This window comes from Anser cygnoides, chromosome 17, assembly GCF_040182565.1.
Source record: "Anser cygnoides isolate HZ-2024a breed goose chromosome 17, Taihu_goose_T2T_genome, whole genome shotgun sequence".
In the NCBI taxonomy this organism is placed as follows: Eukaryota; Metazoa; Chordata; class Aves; order Anseriformes; family Anatidae; genus Anser; species Anser cygnoides.
The window spans coordinates 13,662,781-13,684,527 of NC_089889.1; the positions used below are offsets into that span (position 1 = coordinate 13,662,781).

At 55.8% G+C, this 21,747-nt stretch overlaps 1 protein-coding gene across 3 annotated transcripts in view; it reads right to left on the reverse strand.

Annotated features, from left to right (window-relative positions):
* Window positions 1–317: 317 nt before the first annotated feature.
* The window catches only part of KSR2 (kinase suppressor of ras 2), a 59,305-nt gene continuing 37,875 nt past the window's right edge, over window positions 318–21,747 (reverse strand). Inside the window, exons 16-21 of one of the 3 annotated variants that reach the window (XM_066978965.1) lie at window positions 13,049–13,145; window positions 10,042–10,175; window positions 7,059–7,190; window positions 5,185–5,314; window positions 4,769–4,902; window positions 318–3,988 (exon numbers count right to left, since the gene is read on the reverse strand). In XM_066978965.1, the coding sequence (XP_066835066.1) occupies window positions 3,982–3,988; window positions 4,769–4,902; window positions 5,185–5,314; window positions 7,059–7,190; window positions 10,042–10,175; window positions 13,049–13,145 (634 nt within the window). In that variant the 3' untranslated portion in view covers window positions 318–3,981. Of the gene's footprint in view, window positions 3,989–4,764; window positions 4,903–5,184; window positions 5,315–7,058; window positions 7,191–10,041; window positions 10,176–13,048; window positions 13,146–21,747 lie in introns of those variants that run through there. The other 2 variants (XM_066978967.1, XM_066978966.1) reach the window with 2 other exon arrangements.

Below are 21,747 nucleotides of genomic sequence, written 5' to 3' on the forward strand. Positions count from 1 at the left end.
GTGGGAGAAGCGAGCAAACAGAGCAGCAGATGCGCGGCGCCCCCGGCGCTCCATCACTGGGCTCAGCCGTCCCGGGGGGGGCCCGGCTGGGGATGAGCACCCCCGGCAGCACCCGGCACAGCCCGGCTGAGATTTATTCTCCCGCTTGCTCTACCCTTTACCCGTCTCCCTGTGCTCCCCTCCCAGGTATTCACCGTGAATGATCGTCCCTAATTATAAGTCCCAGGTCAGCGGGATGTTGGTGAGGATGAGGAGGGTCTGGGGGGGGGGGGGGGGTTAGATGCGATGTGTGTCCCCCCGTACCGAGCACCAAAGGTGGGCACACGGGGCGCGCTCATTTTCCAAGTGTTTTTTTTATTGGCATAAATAATTCATACACTGTCACCTCACCAAACACTGCACGACAAACCACGGGAACGAAGGGCTAACCAGTTCTGCAGGTCACGGAGATTCGCACTCAGTCAGACAGCGGAAATTATAAATACTTTCTTAAAGTGTAGAAAACGTTATAAATGTTACTGTACAAATTTACATCAGGGAGATCCATCGTGCCTTTCTCAGCTTTTTTTTTTGTGTGTGTTTTTTTTCTTTTTTTTTTCACCAGAAACAATTGTTCTTTTCCAGTGACAAGAGTCTTGCAACGACAACAACAAAATATATATATATATATTTATGTATATATTTATAAAAAGAAAACAGAAAGAGGAAAAACGGGAAATTAAAACCAGCTCATTCTGCAACGGTCAGAACTAACACGGAGAAAACAAAGCAGCCATCGAGTTCGGTTTGAAACTGTACAGGATTCAGAGCTTGTTATATATGTATATATCTATATACATACATATAGAGATATGTATATATATTTATATATACCTTATGTACAAGGAAATGTAACAGCGTACTTTACAGGGAACGGAAAGCAAGAAGGCTGACAAAGCTTCCCAAGAAATCACTTATCTGCAAAACAAGAGAAGTTAAATTAAATTAAAATAAATTAAAGGGCATAAAATAAAATAAAGGGCAAAGCGTGCCCACCGCCCCGCCGGCTCCCACCCTGCGCCGCCCCGCAGCCAGGCACGGCTTGGGTGGCTGGTGGTCCCCGGGGGACAGGAGGTGCCAGGTGGGGGGGGGACACGTGTGTCCCACTGTCCCCAGATGTCGAGACCGAGCCGTTTGCACCGAGCCTGCAGCAGCATCTGCCAAACCCGAAGGCTGAGCAGCTCCAAGCACAGGCACCCAGCCCAGCTCTAATTCAGCCACCCAAGAAGGGCGCTGTGGAGGTCCCCTGGGTTTGGGGACGGTTCCCTATGCATCAAGCTGTTGCTTAAAACACTACTGAAACCATCTTGGCTCCCACCCGGAGCATCCCCAAATAAATCCCTGCCTCCCCTCTGGCTCGCGCCGCTCGATGGAGCGGGTGGAGGAAGCTCCTCGCGCCGTCGGATGTCCTATTAGGGAGCATTGTGGAGAGCGGCTCCCACATCCCCTCCGTGCTGAAGGGCTGGATATTTTTAAACTAGGGGAAAAAAAAAAAAAAACCCACGCACAAAGCTGGAGTCAAAAAATAAAAAAACAATGAAAAATAAACAAATAAGATTTGCGTTTTTTTTTTTTTTTAAATAATTAAGACTTTCAGAAATAAGAAGGCATGATGCAAATAACACGGCTGCACAAACAGCCGCTGCTGCGCTGAATGGAAGGGAGGGAGCTGCTCTTCTGGGCTCGCTTATGGTAAATAGAGGGCAGCTATTTTTCTGTTGGTGCCACTGTGCAACGGCTCCCTCTGCTCATGGCCTGGGGGAGATGCTCCCAGGAAGAAAAACACAGCAGAAAGAGCAGAGCTGGGTTGGGTGAGACCTGTTGGCTGTAGCATCCCTCAGCTCCCTTCAGACGCCCGAAGCACAGCAGGTCTTCAGAAAGTCTTTCAAGTACCTCCACCACAAATCTGCACAGTGCCTACCAGGCCAGAGGACTTTGCCACCCCTGATGCTGAGCATCAGCCACGGCATCACCTCCTTGAGCTTTCCAACACGGAGACAAAGTGCCCGTGCTGTGGATTCCCCCTCGTGCCCATCCCGGGGCGCACAGAGCTGTGGGTGCTCAGCCTGCTGGCACGAGCAACGGGGACAGGATCGGTGGGGACAGGACGTGGGGACCAGTCCCCATCCCCAGCGACCCACAGCCCCCGGGGCTGCCGCGAGCAAAGGCATTGGTGAGAACTCAGAGAGGCTCTGAGCTTTAGTGCAACACTTATGGCACACGCACAGAGGATGGGGAGTGCAAGAGGAGGCTTTGGGAGGGGAGGACAGGCAGCGGAGGACACCGTCGTGGTGGCCCAGGTGAGATGAAGCTGGTTTGTGTGAGTGAGGGAAGAGGAGGGACATGGAGGAGGCAGAGGGCGAGCAGATGTGGAGCATCCTCCATCACCAGGACGGGGAGATGCTCACCACCTGCGCCAAGCTCTGCCGCATCGTGCAGAGGGTCCACAAAAGGACAGTGCTGCCCAGCGCAGGGGGAATTGGCACAGCCTGGCGTGCACCCTACGCTCACCTAGGCTCACCCCCTCATGGCCAAACACAGACTTGGTCCCTTAGCCTCCTCCTCGCTTTGTGCAAAGCAGCAGGGACGTGACAGCACGGCACAGGACGTGCCCCAAAAGCACCAGCCTGAGCCCCGCCCAGAACAACCTTTTCCCAGGACCTTCTTAAGGAAGGAGCCTCTGGGACCTCCCTGTTCCCACGGCTCTTCCCACCTCCAGTGCTTAGCAGAGGCTTCTGATCCTCATCGATTTCAGCCAAAGCAGCAGAAAACACCAGCAAGAGCCGGTCGGAGGAGCTGCAAACACCACAGGGCCGGTTAGTTTGCAGAGCTGTGTAACAGCTCCGAATTAAAACCAACTCACACCACGACTGAATTATTCAGGGCAGCTCCTGTCAAGCAATTACGCTCGGTTAGAGCCCGAGAATGCAATTTGCTCTCCGCTGTCACTTGACAGCTCATCTAATGGGCTCGGGGACCCAGCCGAGCTGGCAGGGAGAGGGAAACACCGGCACGAGACGGGGCACCGGCCCCGAGATGCTGCCCCAAGAGCAGCGAGCTCAGGGCTTTGGCTGATGGATGGTGGATGTCCGGGATGCTGGGACAGCTATGGGGCCATGAAGGGGGTGCCGGCTCTGTACAACCAGAGCCTGCTCCCTCTGCTCTATAGACAAGCCCAAAAAAATAACCCACAAGCTTGTCCAGCCCTCGAGCATCCGAATAACAGCCCTTGGCACGGCACAGCTATTTCTGGAGAGAGCCCGAAGCAAAGGGGAGAGGCGAGGCAGAGAGGTCGGCTGATTAGCTCCGCGCTGGGGCCAAGGGCTAATTTAGCGGGGCCGTGGAGCTGTGCCCTGCTGAGAGGGAGAGCCGGGGGGAGCCTAAGTGGGCACGGCCGGGAGCGGAGAAGCCACTTGTGAAAGGTCACCGCTGCCCGCCACGGGGTGCCGAGGAGCGGGATGCTGCAGATGCATTTCCCGGCGGGGGGCAGCTAATAGCAGCGGCACGGAACTTGTGAATCAGCAGCGTTTCCCCCCGTATCCCCCCCCCCCCAGATATTTTTTTTTTCATGAAAAAGAAAATTAAATAAAATCCCTAAGAACCAAAAAGCAAGCCATCCCCAAAGGAGCGACATGAGCACTGACCATGCTGATTGGGATCAGAGAAGCCCTGGTGTTAAATTGAAGCTGCCCAGCCCTGCTCGGCGGGGTGCTGGCCCCGCAGCCTCTGTGCATGCGGCCACTGTCACCCCCCTGCCGTGGCGGTGTCCCCACAGGTCCCAGGCCACTGGCCCCTCTCCATCGGGGAGGAAGGCTGCACGGAGCAGGCAGCGCTCCCGTCCCGCAGCGCCCACTGCTCTTTCTGCCACGGCGCCTGGAGGATAAGTGGTGAGGACGAGGAGAAGCGCAGGGGGAGGAAGGCACCGTCCCTCAGCTCCTTCGGTCACAGCCTGGGAAGGAGGCAAAATGGCAGAGTCAGTGTGGTTTTCCAGAAACCTCCCCAAACACCCTCTGCACCCGTCCTGCCGATACGTTACCGGTTAGGTTCCCGAGGTGGGAAAGGGCTTGCAGCAGCTGCAGGACCCCCTAGGGGCTTTCTGTCCCTTGTCCCCACGACCTTTGTGCAGAGATGCTCCTGCACCGGAGAGGTCCCAGGACCCGGCTGCGGTCCCCAGCACCAGGCACTAAGGTGGGAGCCAGCTCAGAGCGAGCTGCCAGCAGCTCATGGGGCCGGTAACGAAGGGGAAGCTGCCGGGCAGCCAGAGCGTGGCTCGGTGGTTGCAAAACCTGCTCAGAGCCAACAGAGCAACTTCACAGCCTGCTGCTTTGGGGTTCATCAACCTTCAGCTTTCCTTGCCCGGCCGCCGGAGCCGTCCTGGTGCCTGCTCGGAGCATGGGCTGGCAATTAACTTCCATCCTGATTAATGGCTTAAAGTCCGGGTGATGTAGGGGCCGTCTGACTGCTGGCTTCGTGCTGCTCCCAGGAGCACCGAGTACATGGGAACACGCAGGTGGCACAGGGGACACTCAAGCCCCCAGCTTTGGGGCACAGGTAAGGAAGGGAGGTTTGGTTTTCAGGGGCAGGAGGAAAAATCTGTGCCTCAGAGCCCTCGGTGGGGCACAAGCAGGACCTGCAGCAGCCAGAATTGCCCTCGCTGCTCTCCCTTAGCTCGCCCTAGGGGACCCCCCCCTGTCCCCTAGGTCCCCGGGGGGTGCGGGCAGGGACTTACTCCGCCGACTTCCAGAAGTGCCCCGGGTGGGAAAGGCGGCGGTTGCGCTTTGGCAGTTTCTCCAGCATGTCCATGAGCTTGGTGAAGGTGGGTCGCTCCTCCTGCTCGTAGGCCCAGCAGAAGAGCAGGATGTCCTGCAGCCACACAGGGCGAGCGCGTGAGCACCCGGAGCCGCTCCTCGCCCACCACCACCCGTGCACCCCATATCCACCCCACACCCCATGCAAGGAGCCCCATCCCCATGCCCTTGTGAAGGGCTGACATGCAAGCGGGCGCAGTGGCAGCGGGACCAAGCCTCGCCAGAGGAACCCCTTGATGTTTTTTGCTTGCGAATCCCAGGTGGCACAGAGCATTTCCCAAGGCACGTCCCCCCTCCATGCACACATGCAGGGATCTGCTTGCCCCACAGCACGTACCGAGATCTCCTTGCCCATCCCGATCTGGCTGAGGTTGGGCTTCATCCCCCGCCCCACCTGCCATATGATTGCCTCCGCCGGCTGCGTCTTGAAGGGCCACTCCCGCGCGTGCAGCTCGTACCAGATGGTGCTGGTGGGAGACAGGGGGCTTAGGGGCTGCCAGGGGCTGGGAGCCACCCCGAGGGGGCACGGCTCAATGTCACACACCCGCAGCCACCTCTCCCTGCCCCAAACCCATCCACAGCCAGCGCAGAGCGCGCTCCCTGTCCATCCTTATGGCCAGAGATGCTCAGTGCTCGTTACAAAGACATCACTGCTCCCCTCCATCCCTGCACGCAGGAGCACGAGCAGGGGAAAGGCGAATGTCCCGACCCAGGGGAATCGTCCCCAGACCCGAAACAGCTTCACCACACGGGATTCCTGAGCTGCTTCCCCCTCCCTTCGAGGCAGCATCAATCTCATGCGGCGATGCTGCAGGCAGGCAGCCCTGTCCGTGGCTATTGTTTTGCTCCACATTTATAAAATTCGCTGCGAAGGGACTCGAGGGGGATAAAATATCTGCGTGTGCTGTGCTCGACAGCAGTGATTGCCGCACAAGGCAGGCAGCAGGGATAAGATGCTCGGTGGGCACAGGGAGAACCCACCGCGGGATTTTGGCGGTGCCTGGGTGCATTAAATGCTGCAAAATTCAAGTTTCTATCTGGGAGCTTGAGGGCTGACTTTTCGCCTTCCCCAGAGTCTCTAAAAGCTCTTTCCCTGTTACTGTCCCCAAATCACGGGAGGGAAATTATCTCCAAGGGGAGCTGTGACAGTGACAGCCCACGGGGACCGTCCGGCATCCTGCCCAGCTCGCAGGAGGGCACAGAAAGAGTGAAATTATGAGACAATCTTTAAAGGAAACTGCTGGCTCCTTTACTGAATTGCTCATTCTCAAATAAAAAAGAAAGTCAAAGTAACCAGCATTCACTTAGCCTGACCAGATCCCTTAATTACTTCTTTTTTCTCTTTTTTTTTTCTTTTCTTTGTGCTCAAGTTCTACCTTGGGGGGAGGAGAGCTCCAAACCCTTTCAGCTTTAATTACGGCGGTTTTGATGGAAATATTGCCTCAGATAAGAGCTTCACGTAAAGTAACCGCTGTGGCCCACAGTCTTTAAGGTGTGCACGAGAAAATTAAACCTCCGGATAAAACCTTCAGCCCTACGCCTACCTCGGGAAAGGTTTTATTGGGGCGTGATGGGGCTCCTGCCATAAAGGATGCTTTCTTCTAGATAAATAGCCGGAGCGATGAGCCGGTCGGCTGAACGCTCCCACTGAAGGAGACTCATCAATTCTCCTCTGCTCAGCCTCTTGGCATCTCCTCCCCCTGCGCGTTCAGCCCCCGCGGCAGCCACCGCCGCTCAGACCAACATCGGCAGGCATCCAGCCGGGAGGATCGGGGGGGTTTGGTGGCTTTGGGACCTGTGGTCCCTTCCTACGGCATCCCCATCCCACTGCATCATCCCCACTGCGTCCCCATCCCGCTGCATCATCCCACCACAACCCCATCCCACTGTGTCCCCATCCCACTGCAACCCCATCCCATCACACCCCCTTCCCATGGCATCCTCATCCCATCACACCCCCTTCCCATGGCATCCTCATCCCATCACATCCCCTTACCATGGCTTCCTCATCCCACTTCGTCCCCATCCCACCCCATTCCAGGAGCTTCCTTGTCAGTACCCATACTGGGAAGAGGCGATTTCCCCAAGTCACCCTTGTCTACACGTAAAACAGGAGGACTTGGTGATCTAGGGGGTTGAACCCAAGCTCTCTGGAAGCAGGATGATGCCCCGAGCCCAGCGATGGTCTCAGGCCATGCCGCAGGGACTCACCCCAGCGCAAAAACGTCCGAGTGCTTGGAGAAGGGCAGCTTGTCTTCCTCGGTGTCGGGTGAGAGCTGGCGGATGATCTCGGGGGCGAGGTGGCACAACCAGCCGTTCTGGATCCGCAGCTTGTTCCCCCTCCTGCCAAAACACGGAGACAAGACTGTGGGTACCGCGGGGCAGGCATCACCACCAGCAGCCCCCAGCCTCTGCTCTTTATCCCTGTTTACACCTGGTTTTCCCCAAGGCATCCTCGCAAGGCCGGGTTTTAACCCCACTGGGATAAACGCCAGCAGGCATGGTGGCTTCGTGCCTGTCCCTGCCAGGTGGCAGGGCACAACTTGGGCTGGCACCTTGCTCTTTCATGGCCCTCACTGTGACCATTGTGCCAAAATGCCTCGGAAGAGCAGGGTAAAGCATTATCTTGGGTAAATCCCATCAGCATGAACACCTATGCTGGTCCTGCTTTGATCCGAGCAGGGGCTAGGGTCCTCCGAGGGTCTCTTCCAAGCCAAATCACCCTATAACGGTCCAGAAATTAGTGTTTTCAGGTGTTTGACCCCAAAGAGCCCCTCCAGGCCATCATTTCCCTACCTCCTCAAGATCCCCCCAGCCGGTACAAATACCTTGGGTACAAATACGTTTGGCCAACAGCTGAGGATGATGCTGGTGGCTTCCTCCCTTCATCCTCCCACAGCACCTAGGATGCACCGGTGGCACAACTCGCGCCTCTCTCTGCTCGCTCCTGCTCCTTCTGGAGCTGCTTCACCAAATCAGTGCTTCTCCCCTGACAGCAGCAAGGAGGTGGCCACGGTGGGGACATGTTCCTGACCTCGGTGGAGGGACACAGGAGGTCTGGAAAGGAGACGGTGTCGCCTTGGCGCTACAGCAGGCAGGGAGCACAGAGCAGCCAGTGGGTGGTAAGATGTTAAGCAGCTTCATTGCGTGTCGATGAAGAATTTGGCAGCATCATTCTTCAGGAGGTAACAGAAGTGCCCCACAAGAAGGAAGAGCTTGCTGTCTCCCATGGAGGAAGTTTTCCCAGTTTGTGCCTTGACACCTTCCTGAGGACGCACACAGAGCGCACGACCGCTGATGGAGCCCTGGGACTCGATGGCTCCTCTCCTTGGTGCCCCACCACGTGGGCAGTGCAATCCCAAATTTGGTTAAATTATGACAATTTGAGGTTTTGTAACAAAAGCTTGCCTGCCTTCATATCTGACCTGGCCACTTTGACTACCAGAGGAGCACCACCAGCTGAGTGCCAAGCACCACCGCTGAACGAGAGAGCGAGAGCGAGAGCAGAAGAGCTCTTCAGACTACTCCAAGCCACCCCGTGCCTCTCCTAATTGCAGAGCAGCCCTACTGAGCCCTGTGATGTTTAAATACAGGAAAAAATAAAGACAAGATCACCAGGATAAGATAGTTTCAATAGCCTTCTCACATCTAGCAGGGCGAGCGCATCGCTGTGCTGGGTGCTTGCATGAACTCGAGGCAGCCTTGTGCTGGGTGGATGAGGAGGATTTGGAAACCCCAGCATTTTTTAGCCCTTGGGAAAACAGGCCAGGCTGTAGTCCTCAGTCACATAAAGTAACATCCCCGTCCTTCACCTGACCTGCAAGCATTTGCTCACACGCATGTGGGGAGCCTCCAGGGAACCCAGGTTGGGCTCGATCGCTGTTCCTCATCTGTGAGAGAGCGTAGCCAGCCGTAAGGAGCCACCCTGAACAGGGAAACCAGACCTGCCAGCACTTTCTGCTTCAGAACCTGTGGTGAATGATGAGTGCAGATCCCAGCCTTCCCCCAGCTCTCCACCAGCAGAAGATGCGTGTGGGGCCAACAGTCCAGGGCAGCCACCCCCAAAGCTCCTTCGGCAGAAATTTCCCCGTGGTTTCCATTTTCCTAGCAAAACACCGCTCGTTTCTGTTAGACCCTGCATTTCTGCCCTGCCCCGTGTGCCATCCGTCCTCTCCTGAACAGTCTTCATGGCTTCATCCCCCAATGTCACCTTGGGCAGAGATGGCCGTGCATCGCCCACAGCACCGGGTCCCCATTTCCCTGGTGCCTCACCACGCTTTTTGTCTCCAGAGCATCGCTGACGATAACATCGTGGAAATATCGTAGGCTCTGACCAACCGTGGGACATCCATGTCTGGCAACACATTCATTTCCAAAAAATCTTTGCCCCCTGGCAAAATCTGCCCATTTTTACCCAAAGCCTTTTGCTGCTGCTGCAGTGAACTGCAGCCTCATACAGGCAGGAGTAAAGTCCCCCCAGCCACAACCTCTCCAGCAGCACCATGTGCAGTGGGTGAGGCCAAAAGTAGCCCCAGAGGGCCAGCTGGGCACCGCACAACCAGCAAAGGTTTTTGTTCAGCATTACCCAAACCAGAAAATAAAACCTCTATTCTTTTTCCCCTCGTTTCCTTTCCCCCACCCAGCTTTGCTTTTCTTCCTTTGAACGACTGCTGAAACTCTCTGTGCTGCCATGCATACAGCTTGCAAACCTCCCCCCCCCAAAAAAAAATAAAAAAATCATTTAATAGGGAACATTTACCAAACGTGCTTGACTTCAAACCTAAAGAGATAACGAAACATTGCAACGCTGTAAATGTCCCAAGCTTGGCTCTCTGCTTGCTGTGCTCTGCTCCATGCCCTGGCTCGGTGCAGACACCACGGCCAGATGTCCACAGCATCCAAAAGGTCACTGGCACAGCATCATTCAGCAGCCAAGGAGCACGGGATGGAGCAGATGCCGGTGGATTATAGCAATATAATTGGGGAAAGGACAAGGAATGAGGCAGCTTTCCTGGCCCTGGTGAAGTAGAGCCCGAGGACACCCAAAGGCCCCCTTGTCCTGGTGCCCACCAAGGCTGCAGACCCAGGCAGCCATGTGCAAAGGAGCTTTTGGGGTCCCTCCCCATATCCCCAGCTCAAAGGGGAGCTCCAGGACTGGGGACAAACCCAGGATTGCCATCGCGCCGTGTCCTACCTGCCTGCTTGGAGAACGCCCGAGATGCTGAAGAGGCCGAAGTCCGTGATCACCACCTTCCCATTGTCGTAGAAAACGTTTTTGGACTTGAGGTCCTTGTGAAGGATCCCCTTGGCATGCAGGTACCCCATCCCCTAGGGCAGAAGGGAGAGAAAAAAAAGAGCTGAACAAGAAGCACAAACAAAGAGGATAACGCCAGAAAAGGGGCAACCCCAAGACTGCTCCCTGATTAATTGATTACACAGAGAAAGAAACAGCAAAGCAAACCAGCGTCCCTGAAATCCTCCACTGGGAAATTGATGGTGATGTTTTTGCCTTCCTTTTCTTTTGGGGTTGGGAGCAGAGGGGGAACAAGGCAGCACTCTCCATCCCACTATCGCATCCCCTGCCGGAGCCATTAGGGCTTCCCACGTGCGCACCGGCACGGTTAGACTTGGAACAAGAGCCTCGCAGGAGTCCTGCCTTAATTCCCTTCCCCTAGGAAAAACTACTTGGCGGTTAATTAAAATTATTGCTAATGAGGCAAAAAAAAGGCCGCGGGTGGGAAATCCAAACTCGGCTGCACCGGGCTTGTTGCGCGTCATCTGATGGAGCAGCCTGCGGGCGGACACGTAGCTCAACGGGACGGCGCTGGGGACATTTATCCTGGCTGCAAGGCTCGTGGTGCTGTCCCACTTTTCATCCTCCTAAGCAGACTGGGGAAACTTGTTCCAGATGGAAGGACCCAAGGATAAATGCTGAAGGGGCCACTGAACTGTTGCTTGAGAGCAATTATCAGTCCTCCACCAGTGACACGGGAGGGTTGAAGTGGGTTTCTGAGGCACCATCCGAGCTCTGATCTTTTCATGTATGACCATGGACCACGTGGGAACCTGCCCTGGATAACCAGGGGGACTGCAGATGCCCGAGGTGCCACAGCCAGAGCTGGATTTGTTAGGGGTCTACAAGTCCCAGCACATGGAGCAATGATAAGGTTCAAAAATCTGCTGTAAGACACCGCCAGTGCCTTCGTGCCTCACGTTCTTCATGCGGTAGCTATACTGGGCTGCATCTACCGTGCAATTATTTCCTGGCATTTTGGGGCTGTCAATCACCCTGCAATCACCTCATGAATGCTGCCCATCCTGAGGCCAAGCACCATGCCGAAATCCGGGTGCGCACCCAGAGCCTGCGCCCTGGGAGGAGGGTGCAGCCTCCGTGACCTCCTGCTGAGGGTCTTGGGAAGAGGCTGGGTTTGGGGGCTGAGTTTCAGAGCTGGGCTGCAGTGGTTAGAATGGGAAAGGATGCTTCCTGAAGGGGCTGTGGGTGCCAAGGTCCAGGCTGGGCCACCCTCCAGCCGCGCCACCGAGCCTCCGGCAAGCTGTGTGCGGTAACCCACCGCAATGGCTCTGCTCCACGACACATTCAGAGACCAGAGAGCACGGGCAAAACTTTGCTGTAGGCGTTCCTGGAGGAGCAATCAGCCCCTCCGATGAAGCCAGTGACTCCGCAGGGGATACCACAGATCCCACAGCAAATTCCATCCGAGATAAGGCACGGCACGGCAGCGCCGTCATTTGCTCCGATGCCCCGCGTGAGCGAAAAGCCAGCTCCCTCTGCCGGCTTCGCTCCTTAAACAAATTAACTTTCGGCTCTGGAGGATCGCAGCAGAACAAGAGCCCTTGCACCCAGTAATCCAATAAGCTTAAAGGATCTCTTGTCTCATGCGGAGAATCGAAGGATAAAGTCACTCCAGCGCTGGGCTAGGCAGTGGAGCCGAAGCTCCCCACGTCGCCCAACCTGCACCTCCTTGGGGCGCTGCTCCCCAGCCCTGCCAAAGCCCACCCCACGCAATTAGACCTCTGCTAATTGCAGCTCCACCACCTCCTCAGGGCAGAGCCAGCATCCCCTGACCGGTGCAGGTTGCAGGGGGCACCCAACCGAGCCCTGCGAGAGAGGAGAGGGTGCAGGAGAGCAGGTTTGCTGGTGGGGATGAAGCTGGGTCTACAGCACTTTTGCTGATTTGCTTCGGCTGATCTCACGGGTGAATTTTTCACAGTGATGCTTCCTTCTCATGGGTCCAGCCCTGCTGAGATCTCCTGTGCTGGTGTTTCCTTGCAATGTCACGAAGGGCTTCGGGTCCCCAACCCACGCCGAACACACGGGCAGCCGCAGGAGACAGCAGCCTCCCAGCCCGCTCCTTGAAACCCCAACCAGTGGGAGGAAACATCTGGTACAGAGAGAGGGGCCGACCCGAGCCATCAGCTCCCGCTGTGAGCATTTGGGAGGCAAGAACATATTTGATGCCTGAGATGTTTGCTCAGCAGGAAAAATCCTTTTTTTAAAAATAGAAAATACAGATCAGGAATAGAAAAAAATGGAAAGCGGACACCCCAAGTTCAGGCCAGAGCTTTGCAAGAAGTTGCCACCACCAAGGCTGGGGCACGTGTGGGGTGGATGGTGTAACCCAAGGGGCTGGGAGCACCCATGGGACGGGCACAGAGCCCCATGGGGTGGGCCAGGAGCACTCATGACCAGCTGGGTGCCCCAGCACAGCACAGCAAAGACACAGGGTTCACCTCTTGTTGCTTCTCTCCATCACCACGACGCGGGGCTCAGCCATGTCTGCCCAGAGCCCCTTGCACCTCCCTGGCCTCTGCTCCCCGTCCCTCCCAGCCCCATGAACCCACGGCAACTTTACCCCAACTATCTTTTCCTTTGTGTCAGGAGGAGAGGAATGTCCATCTGCGGAAGAGCTGGACCTAAAACTCCTTCACCTCCAAGGGGGAAGAGTAGTTGGCACCAGGCTGGGCCAGCCGCAGTGCCCTTGGATCCCCCGGGAGCTGTAGGGAGCCCTTCCAGCAGTGCCCACGGATCCCCTGGGAGCTGTAGGGATCTCTGCCAGCCCTGTGTTTTGGACCCAGAAGGTGCTGTGGGTGCTGGGCCAGCTCGGCTGGGTGCTGACAGGCAAACAGGGGGGTCCTGCCCCAGCCCTGTGGTGCCACCATCTCCCCCCAGCACGCCGTACCTTCACAATCTCTTGCGCTATCTGCCTCGTCTTGTTGACGTCCAGGACGATTTTGGCGTCTCTCACCACCGAGTAGAGAGTCCGTCCTTTACACAGGCTGGAAGGACAGGAGAAGGGAGAAGATAACAGCACCGCTGATAAATCCCCTGCCCAGGAACATCCCCCCCAGTGACAAAGGCATGGGTGGCAGACAGCCACCGGAGGTGGCACACCTCAGGATGCACTGGGGGCTCAGCAGCGATACTGGGGGCACTGGGAGGGAGGGAGCCACCTCTGCCACCCCCAGTGCCATCCCTGGGGCTTGTCCCCATCTTGTCCCCATGTCCCAGCCGGCGGCAACCCAGCTGGCCCTCTCGCTGCAAGCATCTTTTTTATTTATTTATTTATTTTTGGTGCAAAACTGTCCGCGTCTCCTCCCCGCCTCTTCCCCTGTGGGATACAATGCTCACAGATGTAACATGAGTCAAAAGAGGAAAGACAGGGAGAAAAAAAATAAAAAACACACAAAAAAAAACCCCAATGCACTGTACAATGTCCTCCAATTTTCCTTCTCGTACCAATTACAGTAAAATCTATTTACAGAGCCTTAATTACCAAAGGCAGCTGTAGGGGGAGGGGGGGCATATAAACCAATTAAAAATATATTGACATTTGAATATCATAATGGAGTACGTGGGTGGATGCTGCCTCGACTCCCGCCCACAAAAAAGGGGCTTTTTTTTGCTTTTCTACATCCACCCACGCTCATTACAGGCAACTTTGGAAGGATGGGACTGGATACCTGTGCCTGAGAAACAAAGCGCCAGGCAGGCGCGCGTCTCGTTAAAGAGGCTTCAGGAAGCGCAGACGTTAATTGATCTTGTTCTCGTTAACGAACAAGAAGTTGCAGGATTTAACTCCTGTCCGCTCTCCCCTCCTCCTGCCCGCTACCATCCCCCGTGATGCAAAGCAAAGGCAGGTGTGGATGTCCCCAAATTTCCACCCAACTGCAGGGGCTCGCCTCCAGAAAGTGGGGGAACGCTGAGCTCCCGGCAGCACTTTTGGGGATTAAATTGGTTGGGTTGGGATAAATCCTTGCTTGCTCCTCTCAGACAGGCTCACAGCCCCTCCTGCCCCAACGCCCAAATCTCCACATGGCTAACGAGCACCACTCCCAAACTGTACTAACAAGCACCATTCTCAGGTTGGGCAGCGAAGCAGGAACAGGAGCAACCCAAAATTTCACATCTTTTGGGAAGACAACAGCACCCTACAAAGCACGTTCCTGCAGATCACGTTGGAAATAGCCTTGCCACGTGCACATGAGCCGGGCAGACACCGCAGGGCTCGGGGCATCCTCACACCCACCCCTGCAGCTGCCTGCTCGCCCCTGCCCAGCCGCCAGCACCTGCAGGAGCCACGCTTGTGACCGCACGAGCTGCAGCATCCGCAGTCATGAACGTCAGCTTTCTCTAACTAAACCAGCTGCTTTATCTGCCGGAATAGTTTGACTGCAGTCAGGGACAAATATGAGTTTTTCTGAAGATTAGGATGCCGGTGCTCTCAATATTGCTGGGGAATGAGTGATAAAGGCAATCCATGCCCTTGGCTTTCTGCAGCTGGAATTAAAGGGGGCAGAATAATAAGGGACACGAATTCTGTCTCCACCATGAAGTTTTCTGCATTGATTTGCTAAATAGACTTGTAGAGCTTAAGCCCCACGAGGCAACAGGTTAACAGCTTCAGCCCCAGCTCGCAGTCCCCGGCTGCACACACACACACATGCACATGTTATCACAACTCTTTCCAACCCCCAGCAAACGCTGATTTCCCTCCGGAGCAAACTGTTAGCAAAAGTTGCTTATGGGCTGGATTAGTTATGAATCAACACTACAAATTCAACTTAAGAGCTTAGCTTTGATTTCAGCCCCTAAGTGAGTTAACATCAGCTGTTTTCCTGGAATAAAAAGGGCTGGTTAGGAGGAGAGGAAAAAAAAAAAAAAAAAAAAAAACACCGATTGCTGCCTCTCCAAAGTGCAGCGATAAACCCTTTCCGATGAGATTCCCATCTCTGCTGCCTTCCCAGCCAGGGGGGGCTCCACGAAGGGAGGCAGTGGCCGCAGGAGCCCCAGTTCTTGGGGACACGCGGCCACTGCTGCTCCGTCCCCAGGGACGCAGCCCCGTGACTCGCTCCCCGGTGATGAATAGCTCCTCGGAGTGAATTCACCCAGCCGACACCGCACCGGGTGTTTGCTAGCGATTTCTTGCTGGATAAGGAGCTGCCAACGCAGCCACAAAACCGTGTTTGCACCTATTATGCAGCACCTGAGTCTATTTAGCAAGCACCTGCGGAACCTTTTCATGGCAGCCCCCGGCAATTTGGGTCCCTCTCTTTCCTTGCCCGCTGTGAATAGTCCCCATCCGGGCGGGAGGAGCGGGCACGGAGCGCACAAAGCGCACAAAGCGAGGTGCCGGGGGCGCACGCACGCACGCATCCCTGCCTCGAGCGGTCGGTGCTGGGAGGTGGCACCCACCCCACTTCGGATCACGCGGCGTGACACCTGAAATGAAGGTGAAATAAACCTCTCTGCACCCAGGCGAGGTGGTGACACAAGACCAAACCCAACCAAGGCCAGCAGGGAGATGCTCAAATCCCTCCAAAGCCGGGGTCCCCTGGTCCTCACATCGACCCCATATGTTCCCTCGCAGCCTCCCCGTCCCCAGGACAGCCCCAGCCCCATCCCACTGCAGATGCTTGCTATTCAAGATGAGTTTTTGAAGTGTTCAGCCAAGCAAGCCAAATCCCAAATTGCTTTATAAACACTCTGCATTTCACCAGCGTGGGCTGGAGACATCAGCAACGGGAGCAAAGCCAAAGTGACTTGCAGAGGAACAATTCGGGAGGGATGAGTTAGGAAGAGCAGGAGCACTGCCTCTTGATATTTCTGCCATTTGATGGGGGAAGCAGCCTCATCCTCATTGCAGTACTGATGGCCATCACCTCGATAGGGTTTAAGACCTCAGCCTGGCTCCTGCTCACTCGTGCTGGAACAAATTCCGCGCCCGATGGCACCTCCGCGGCCATGCTCAGCTCATGACGCTGTCACTTCAGCAGGTTTTTTGCGCTTTTCTTCGCCCTGCCCAACCATCCATACAAATGTGACGGTGGGCCATTAAATAGGATCTAAATAGGATCGTTCTGAACACCCCAAAGTGATAAATGCCAGACTTCGGGCAGCTCATTGCTTGCTGCTGAATTGATGTATGGGGAACCGGCTCAGATGCCATGGTGATAGCCGGCATCATCCGCCCAGGGGAGAGACAGGAGGAGAGAGTGGGAATTACTAATAAGGGCTTTAATATAAAGCTACCCCTGCCAGCAGGTCACATCTGAGCTCGGGCAAAGCCAGAGCAAAGGAAGGGCTCTGCAGAGGCTGCTTGGATGCTTCCAGATCCACCATCAGTTTACTGCTTATTAGCATTTTGCCAAAAAGGAGCGATTTGGGGGCAATATTAAGAAAGACGCCGTCACAGCAAGCAGAGCCACATTGCTGGGACTCGCTACTTGGCAAGCAGGACCAGCACAGGGACAGCTGGCACGTGGCGGGTGCCGTGCAGGAACCCAGAGTTGCGTGCTCCGCAGCTGGGATGCCAGCAGCACCCGGTGTGAGCGGGGACTGAGAAATCCCAGCCCTGCCAGGGCTGGTTTCAGCGGGACGCTCCGCTGCTGGAATCTCCGCATGAAGCCAAGCAGCTCTTCCCTTAGCCACCTAACGCCCCGAGACGTTCCCGTGGGGGAACATCCTCCCAGCCCCGGGACTTTAGCTTTAACTTCATTTTCCACCTCATCGCTACACCCCCTGGTAGGCAGGGAGCCGCCTTCCCTCCTCACTCCCAGCACTTGTGACAAGCGCCACATGGGGTTTCCTTCCTCCCGGGCACTGGGAGAACACCATCCTTCCTTGCTGGGCCACAAATACAAAAACAACGAGTGCATCAGCCTAAGGCACCGCCGAGCAGCAGCAGCATCGAGCCCGGACCTTCCTGGAGCTTCCCTGGGGGGGGGTAAAACACTTCCCAGGACAAACTCCACCTCCCACCCGATGCCAGGCTCTCCCTGACCTTATCAAGCAGGAAACACTTGTTTCCATACAAAAATCTCCCAGCTCCCAAAGCTCCAGCAGCGAGGGAGGGCGCTCAGCACCCTCCAGGAGCGAGCTGTTCAGCCCCAGCACCCAGCTCGGGGCAAAGGAGGCCCAAAGACATGTTGCTGTGCCCAGCCCTCGCTTGCTGCCCCACGGAAACATCCTCGGACAGGCACAAGGCAGGCAGCTGGATTTTCCTCCCTGATGGCACAGAGCCAGCAGGGCTGGGGAAGGAGGAGGAGGAGGGCAATCAGCCCCCGCAAACAGAGGCTACAGCCCCAGCACGGCTTTGGAAGAGAGTAGTTATTTGGAAAAAGCTAACTCTATGCGTATTTATTTCAAGGAGATAGTGCCGGAGGAGGCGAGCTCTTCTACAGCTGCTTTGAAAACAGCCACGAGACAGGTGAATGCAAAGCAGCCACGCTCCCGAGAGGCTTTTCTAAAGCCCCAGTGGCAAACAAGTCACCCCAGAATACTTGATACGTGGTGCCTTTGGAAAGGGTGCGCTCGTAATCGGCTCGGGAAGGGCTGGCTGGGTGCACGGGGACATGCAAGGATGCTTTCACCCCTCCTTGTAGCCTAATGTATTCCCTGCTCCCTGACCCCCCTGCTACTCTGAACTTCAGGACGCCAAAGAAATAGAGAAACCCCTGCTTTTGAAGAAGCAGCAAGCCTTGTGATCGAGACGGCAGCTTCCCTCGAACCCGACTCTGCTTTGGAATAGCCATTGTAATAATTGTTAACAAAAAAAAACAAAAACAAAAAAACTTGTGCTCCCTCCCTTAATGTGCTGCCGACAAGGAACTGGCCACGGGGATGGATCAGAGGCTGCCAGCCGGGACATGGACTCGAGACTCAGCCTAAAGCTCTCGCTCGGGCACAAAGCACGCCCCAAAGGACCGTGCCGGTGCCTTTCCCAATCCCCTAACCCTCCTCACCCCAAATATTTCGGTCTCCTCTCCTCCCGTCCCGCTCCTCCTGCCGCCACGAGCACCGCTGTCTCCAGGTGGAAGATATATGCCCGCTTAATGTATATATTAATACACGTATTGACTTTCCTGTTGTCAGTCGTTATCAAGATTTATCCAGCCTGATGGCCTCCTATTGATTGAAAAGAAGTGTATTCCCACGGGTCAATCAATTCTGATCCAGCCTGTGGCAAGAAGTCAATACCTATTTATTATGTGATCTATGGGCTTCATTACTTTAAATGCTATGGAAGGAGAAGCGCAGCAGAAGCTGGAGGAGAAAAACAAACGAAAAGGTAGGAAAGGAGGCTGCTCCTTCGGCCCTAAAGCAGGTGCTGGAGGACTCCAGTGCATGACGAGGTTCATGGGAGGCAAAACCCCGCTGATTCTGCTCCCCGACAAAGCATCCAAGGGAGAGAACCCCCCATCCTTTGAATCCCATAACTGTTCATCCCCCAGCTCCCTAAGCATTAAGGTCTACAAGCCCCAAATCCTGCGCAGCTGAGCTGGGACGCTGTAAATGTCAGGAGGAGAGAAGCTCCCCTAACTGCAGAAACAGGGGGCCAGAGCTCCCAGGCGCTGCCGTGCCATCCCTTTACCCCAGCGGCCTGCTGTTCGGGTCATGTAAACCTCAAAGCCCTGGGTGTTCTCCTCCTTTCAGACGTTTTCCAATTTGATCGTGGATGGAGCAAGAGGCGCGCGTCCCTGTAGCTTCCCCAAACCCAGGTGCTCTCTGGGACGGGAGGTGATGCAGGGAATGCAGGGAGGACCAATAGCACCCGCCCCGCATTTAAAAACACCATGATAAAACAGCTAAAAATGGGACCCTTGAGTTAGATATCACCAAAAGGGCACTTTTCATCCTCGATGTCTGGCTCACGAGCAGCCTCGCTGGGCGGTGCAGATGTCTTGCTATGCCAAGCCGGCTGCCAGCCCTCCGCTGAGCAGCTGCTTTGCACAGAGATGCCTTCAAATCTCACGTCTCAAATGCCTTATTGCCCAGAGCAGAGGTGGGAATGCTTTCCCTTGTTTTATGCTCTTCCCCAGCACTCAGCTCCCCCCTCCATGGGCCGGCAATGGGGACCCGCTGGGAGCAGCTCCCTCCCCACCATAAGAACCCAATGTTCCCCTGCTGAAAGGCACCTTCGGCAAATTAATCCTCCTTACGTAGACCTGGCCTTGTCAAGCTTAATTCTTTATGTTCTTCAGCGTTCTCCTTGGTCTTCCCGGCGGGTTACACCGGGGACATCAATCAGAGCGCTCCCGGCAGCTCCTCTGCCCAGGCAGGGGGCTCACAGCGACGGACCTGGCTCCTGGTTGCACCCCGGTAAACTTGGGGTCCCTCCAGCATTGCACCACGAGGAGCAAGAGCCCAAAACTCGGCCAGGAGCATCCCCGGCTGCTGGGTGCACAGCCCCTGCTAAGCTTTCCCATCCTTTTTTCCTGCTTGCAAGCAACTTTCCCATCCCACAAGAGACCTCCACAAAAAGCCCCAAGCTGCTGAGCCCCTCTCCCAGACCGTGGAGTGCCAGAAAGGATCAATAAGCACCAAAATTTGGGTCTTTTTTTTTTTTTTCCCCAAGAAGGCGCACGCAGACTCCCAGAAACCTGCAGTTTCTGCACCCTGGGGGCGGCTCGAGCCTTTTTGACAGCACTGTAAAACTGTGATACTCTGTCCTGGCGGGGTCCTCCTAGGTGGCCAAGGTGTCACCTCCCTCCCGGTGGCTGCGGATGGGGACAGCAGCAGTCTGAGCTCACCCGGACCCGGTTTCATCTCATTCATCGCCAGCAAAAGCCACTTCTGGCTCCCCTGCGTGCCGCACAAACTGCAGTTTCTCACTCTCTCCTCTCAGCCCGGCCGAGGACTTGGGAGCCGCTCCCCACGCTGTCCATTAAGCACTACTCGCGGCACCACGGCTCCCACCCGCTCTCGCTCGAGACTAATTAAGATGAATGCTAACTGTCCCCACCGCTCATTACCCAAGAGAAAATCCATTAGCGACTCCGGCGGAGCCGCCACCGTGCAAACCACCGCTGCATTCCTACGAGCAGCTGAATTTCTCCCCCTTTTCCCGACTTGTGGGCTCATGCCGGGCGGAGACACCTCAGGATGCTCGGGCTGGAGCAATGGTTATTGCACAAGAAGGCAGCCCTGCCTCAGTTTCCCCTCGGCTGTGATGATGTTTCCACATCGGGAAGCTGCACGCGGGCTGCGGGGTTTGGAGGGGGAGATCGCTGCCTGCTGATGAGCGGCCTGGAATAACACGATTGAGCAGGAAGGAAGACGTAGGGATGTGAAAAAGCAAAAATAAACCCTCCTATAAATAACCCCTCCGGGCTGCACGGCGCGGTGAAGCCCCTTGCAGGCAGAGGCAGCTGCTTGGAGCGTGCTGCAGGAAGCTGGGGGGGCTGTAATAGCTGCCAGGGGTTTCGCTTCCCTCGGTGGGGAAAATTCTCCGTGTCCTTGCGCAGGCACCTCTGGGCACCCCCAAGGAGCAGGGCCCCTCCTGGGAGAGCCAGCAGCTCCCGTCTGTGCATCCTCAGCATCCCAGCGCCTTGGAGCATCCCCAGACACCAGCTCCTGCCTGTACCATGGCAGAAGGGGCTCCAAGATGTGGCAGGGACCCCAGGCACCGGGGAACATCCCTGCACCCTGCCCGGGGCAGCACCACGAGAACCCCAGCGGTGCTGCTGAGGATGTGGCAGCAGAATAAAGCCCCACGGGGAGCCCCAAAGGGAATAAAATGTGCCTGGGAATGACCTCAGGGCTAAGGGCCTTGCAGTCATGCATTTTCCCAAAAATCCAGAGACTGCTCTCTGCGCTTCCATCCACCACCCTCCTCCTCCTCAGCTCTCCAGCACCCTCATAGCCAGCCCAGCACCAGCACCGGCCACGAGCAGATCGTGCAGGAGGCAGGAGAAAGCTGAACAGCTCCCGGCTGAAACCGAAAAACTACAGCAATGCTGCTCCAGCCTTCGAAGAACAGGGATAAAAGTGGGTTCATGGCTGTAGGCGAAGAGCACGCAATGCTCAGCGATGCTGTGAGCGCGGGTTGTTTTTCCAGCAATCCCGTAACGCCGTATTTTGACCTTAAAAAGGACTGAGTGCAGCTGGGGAGGAAAAGAAAGCGGAGCGGCGTGCTTGGCAGCCCCATTAATGCATCAAGCGGCTGCGGCGCACGTATTTATTTTGTCAAAGCTGTCAAAAGCAGCACCTGAGCGGTTTTATATAAAGAGGCGTTAGAATAGGAAATACTTCAGAGCTAAATAAAATAAAATAAAATAAATTGCTCCGCTCCTGGTGTTGAATAGAACTGGAGAGGCGAGCAGACCCGCGCCGCAAAGGGCTCGTGGCTCTGCGTCCCAAAACGCTGCCGGGAGAGGGATGGAAATTCAGCTTCACCTCGAGGAAACTTGGCTGCACTCATCATCTGGAGGTGGGGGAGCAGCTGAATATTCAGGGATAGATGGATTTTACATGATGGCAGGTCAAGGCTCGGTGATCAGGAGAGACACGGGGGGATTCAACGCGTCTCTGCAGCAAGGTGCCTCCGCTTCTGTGCCCGAAGGCCACGTCTCCCTCCCCTGGCCCTGTCCCATGCACAGT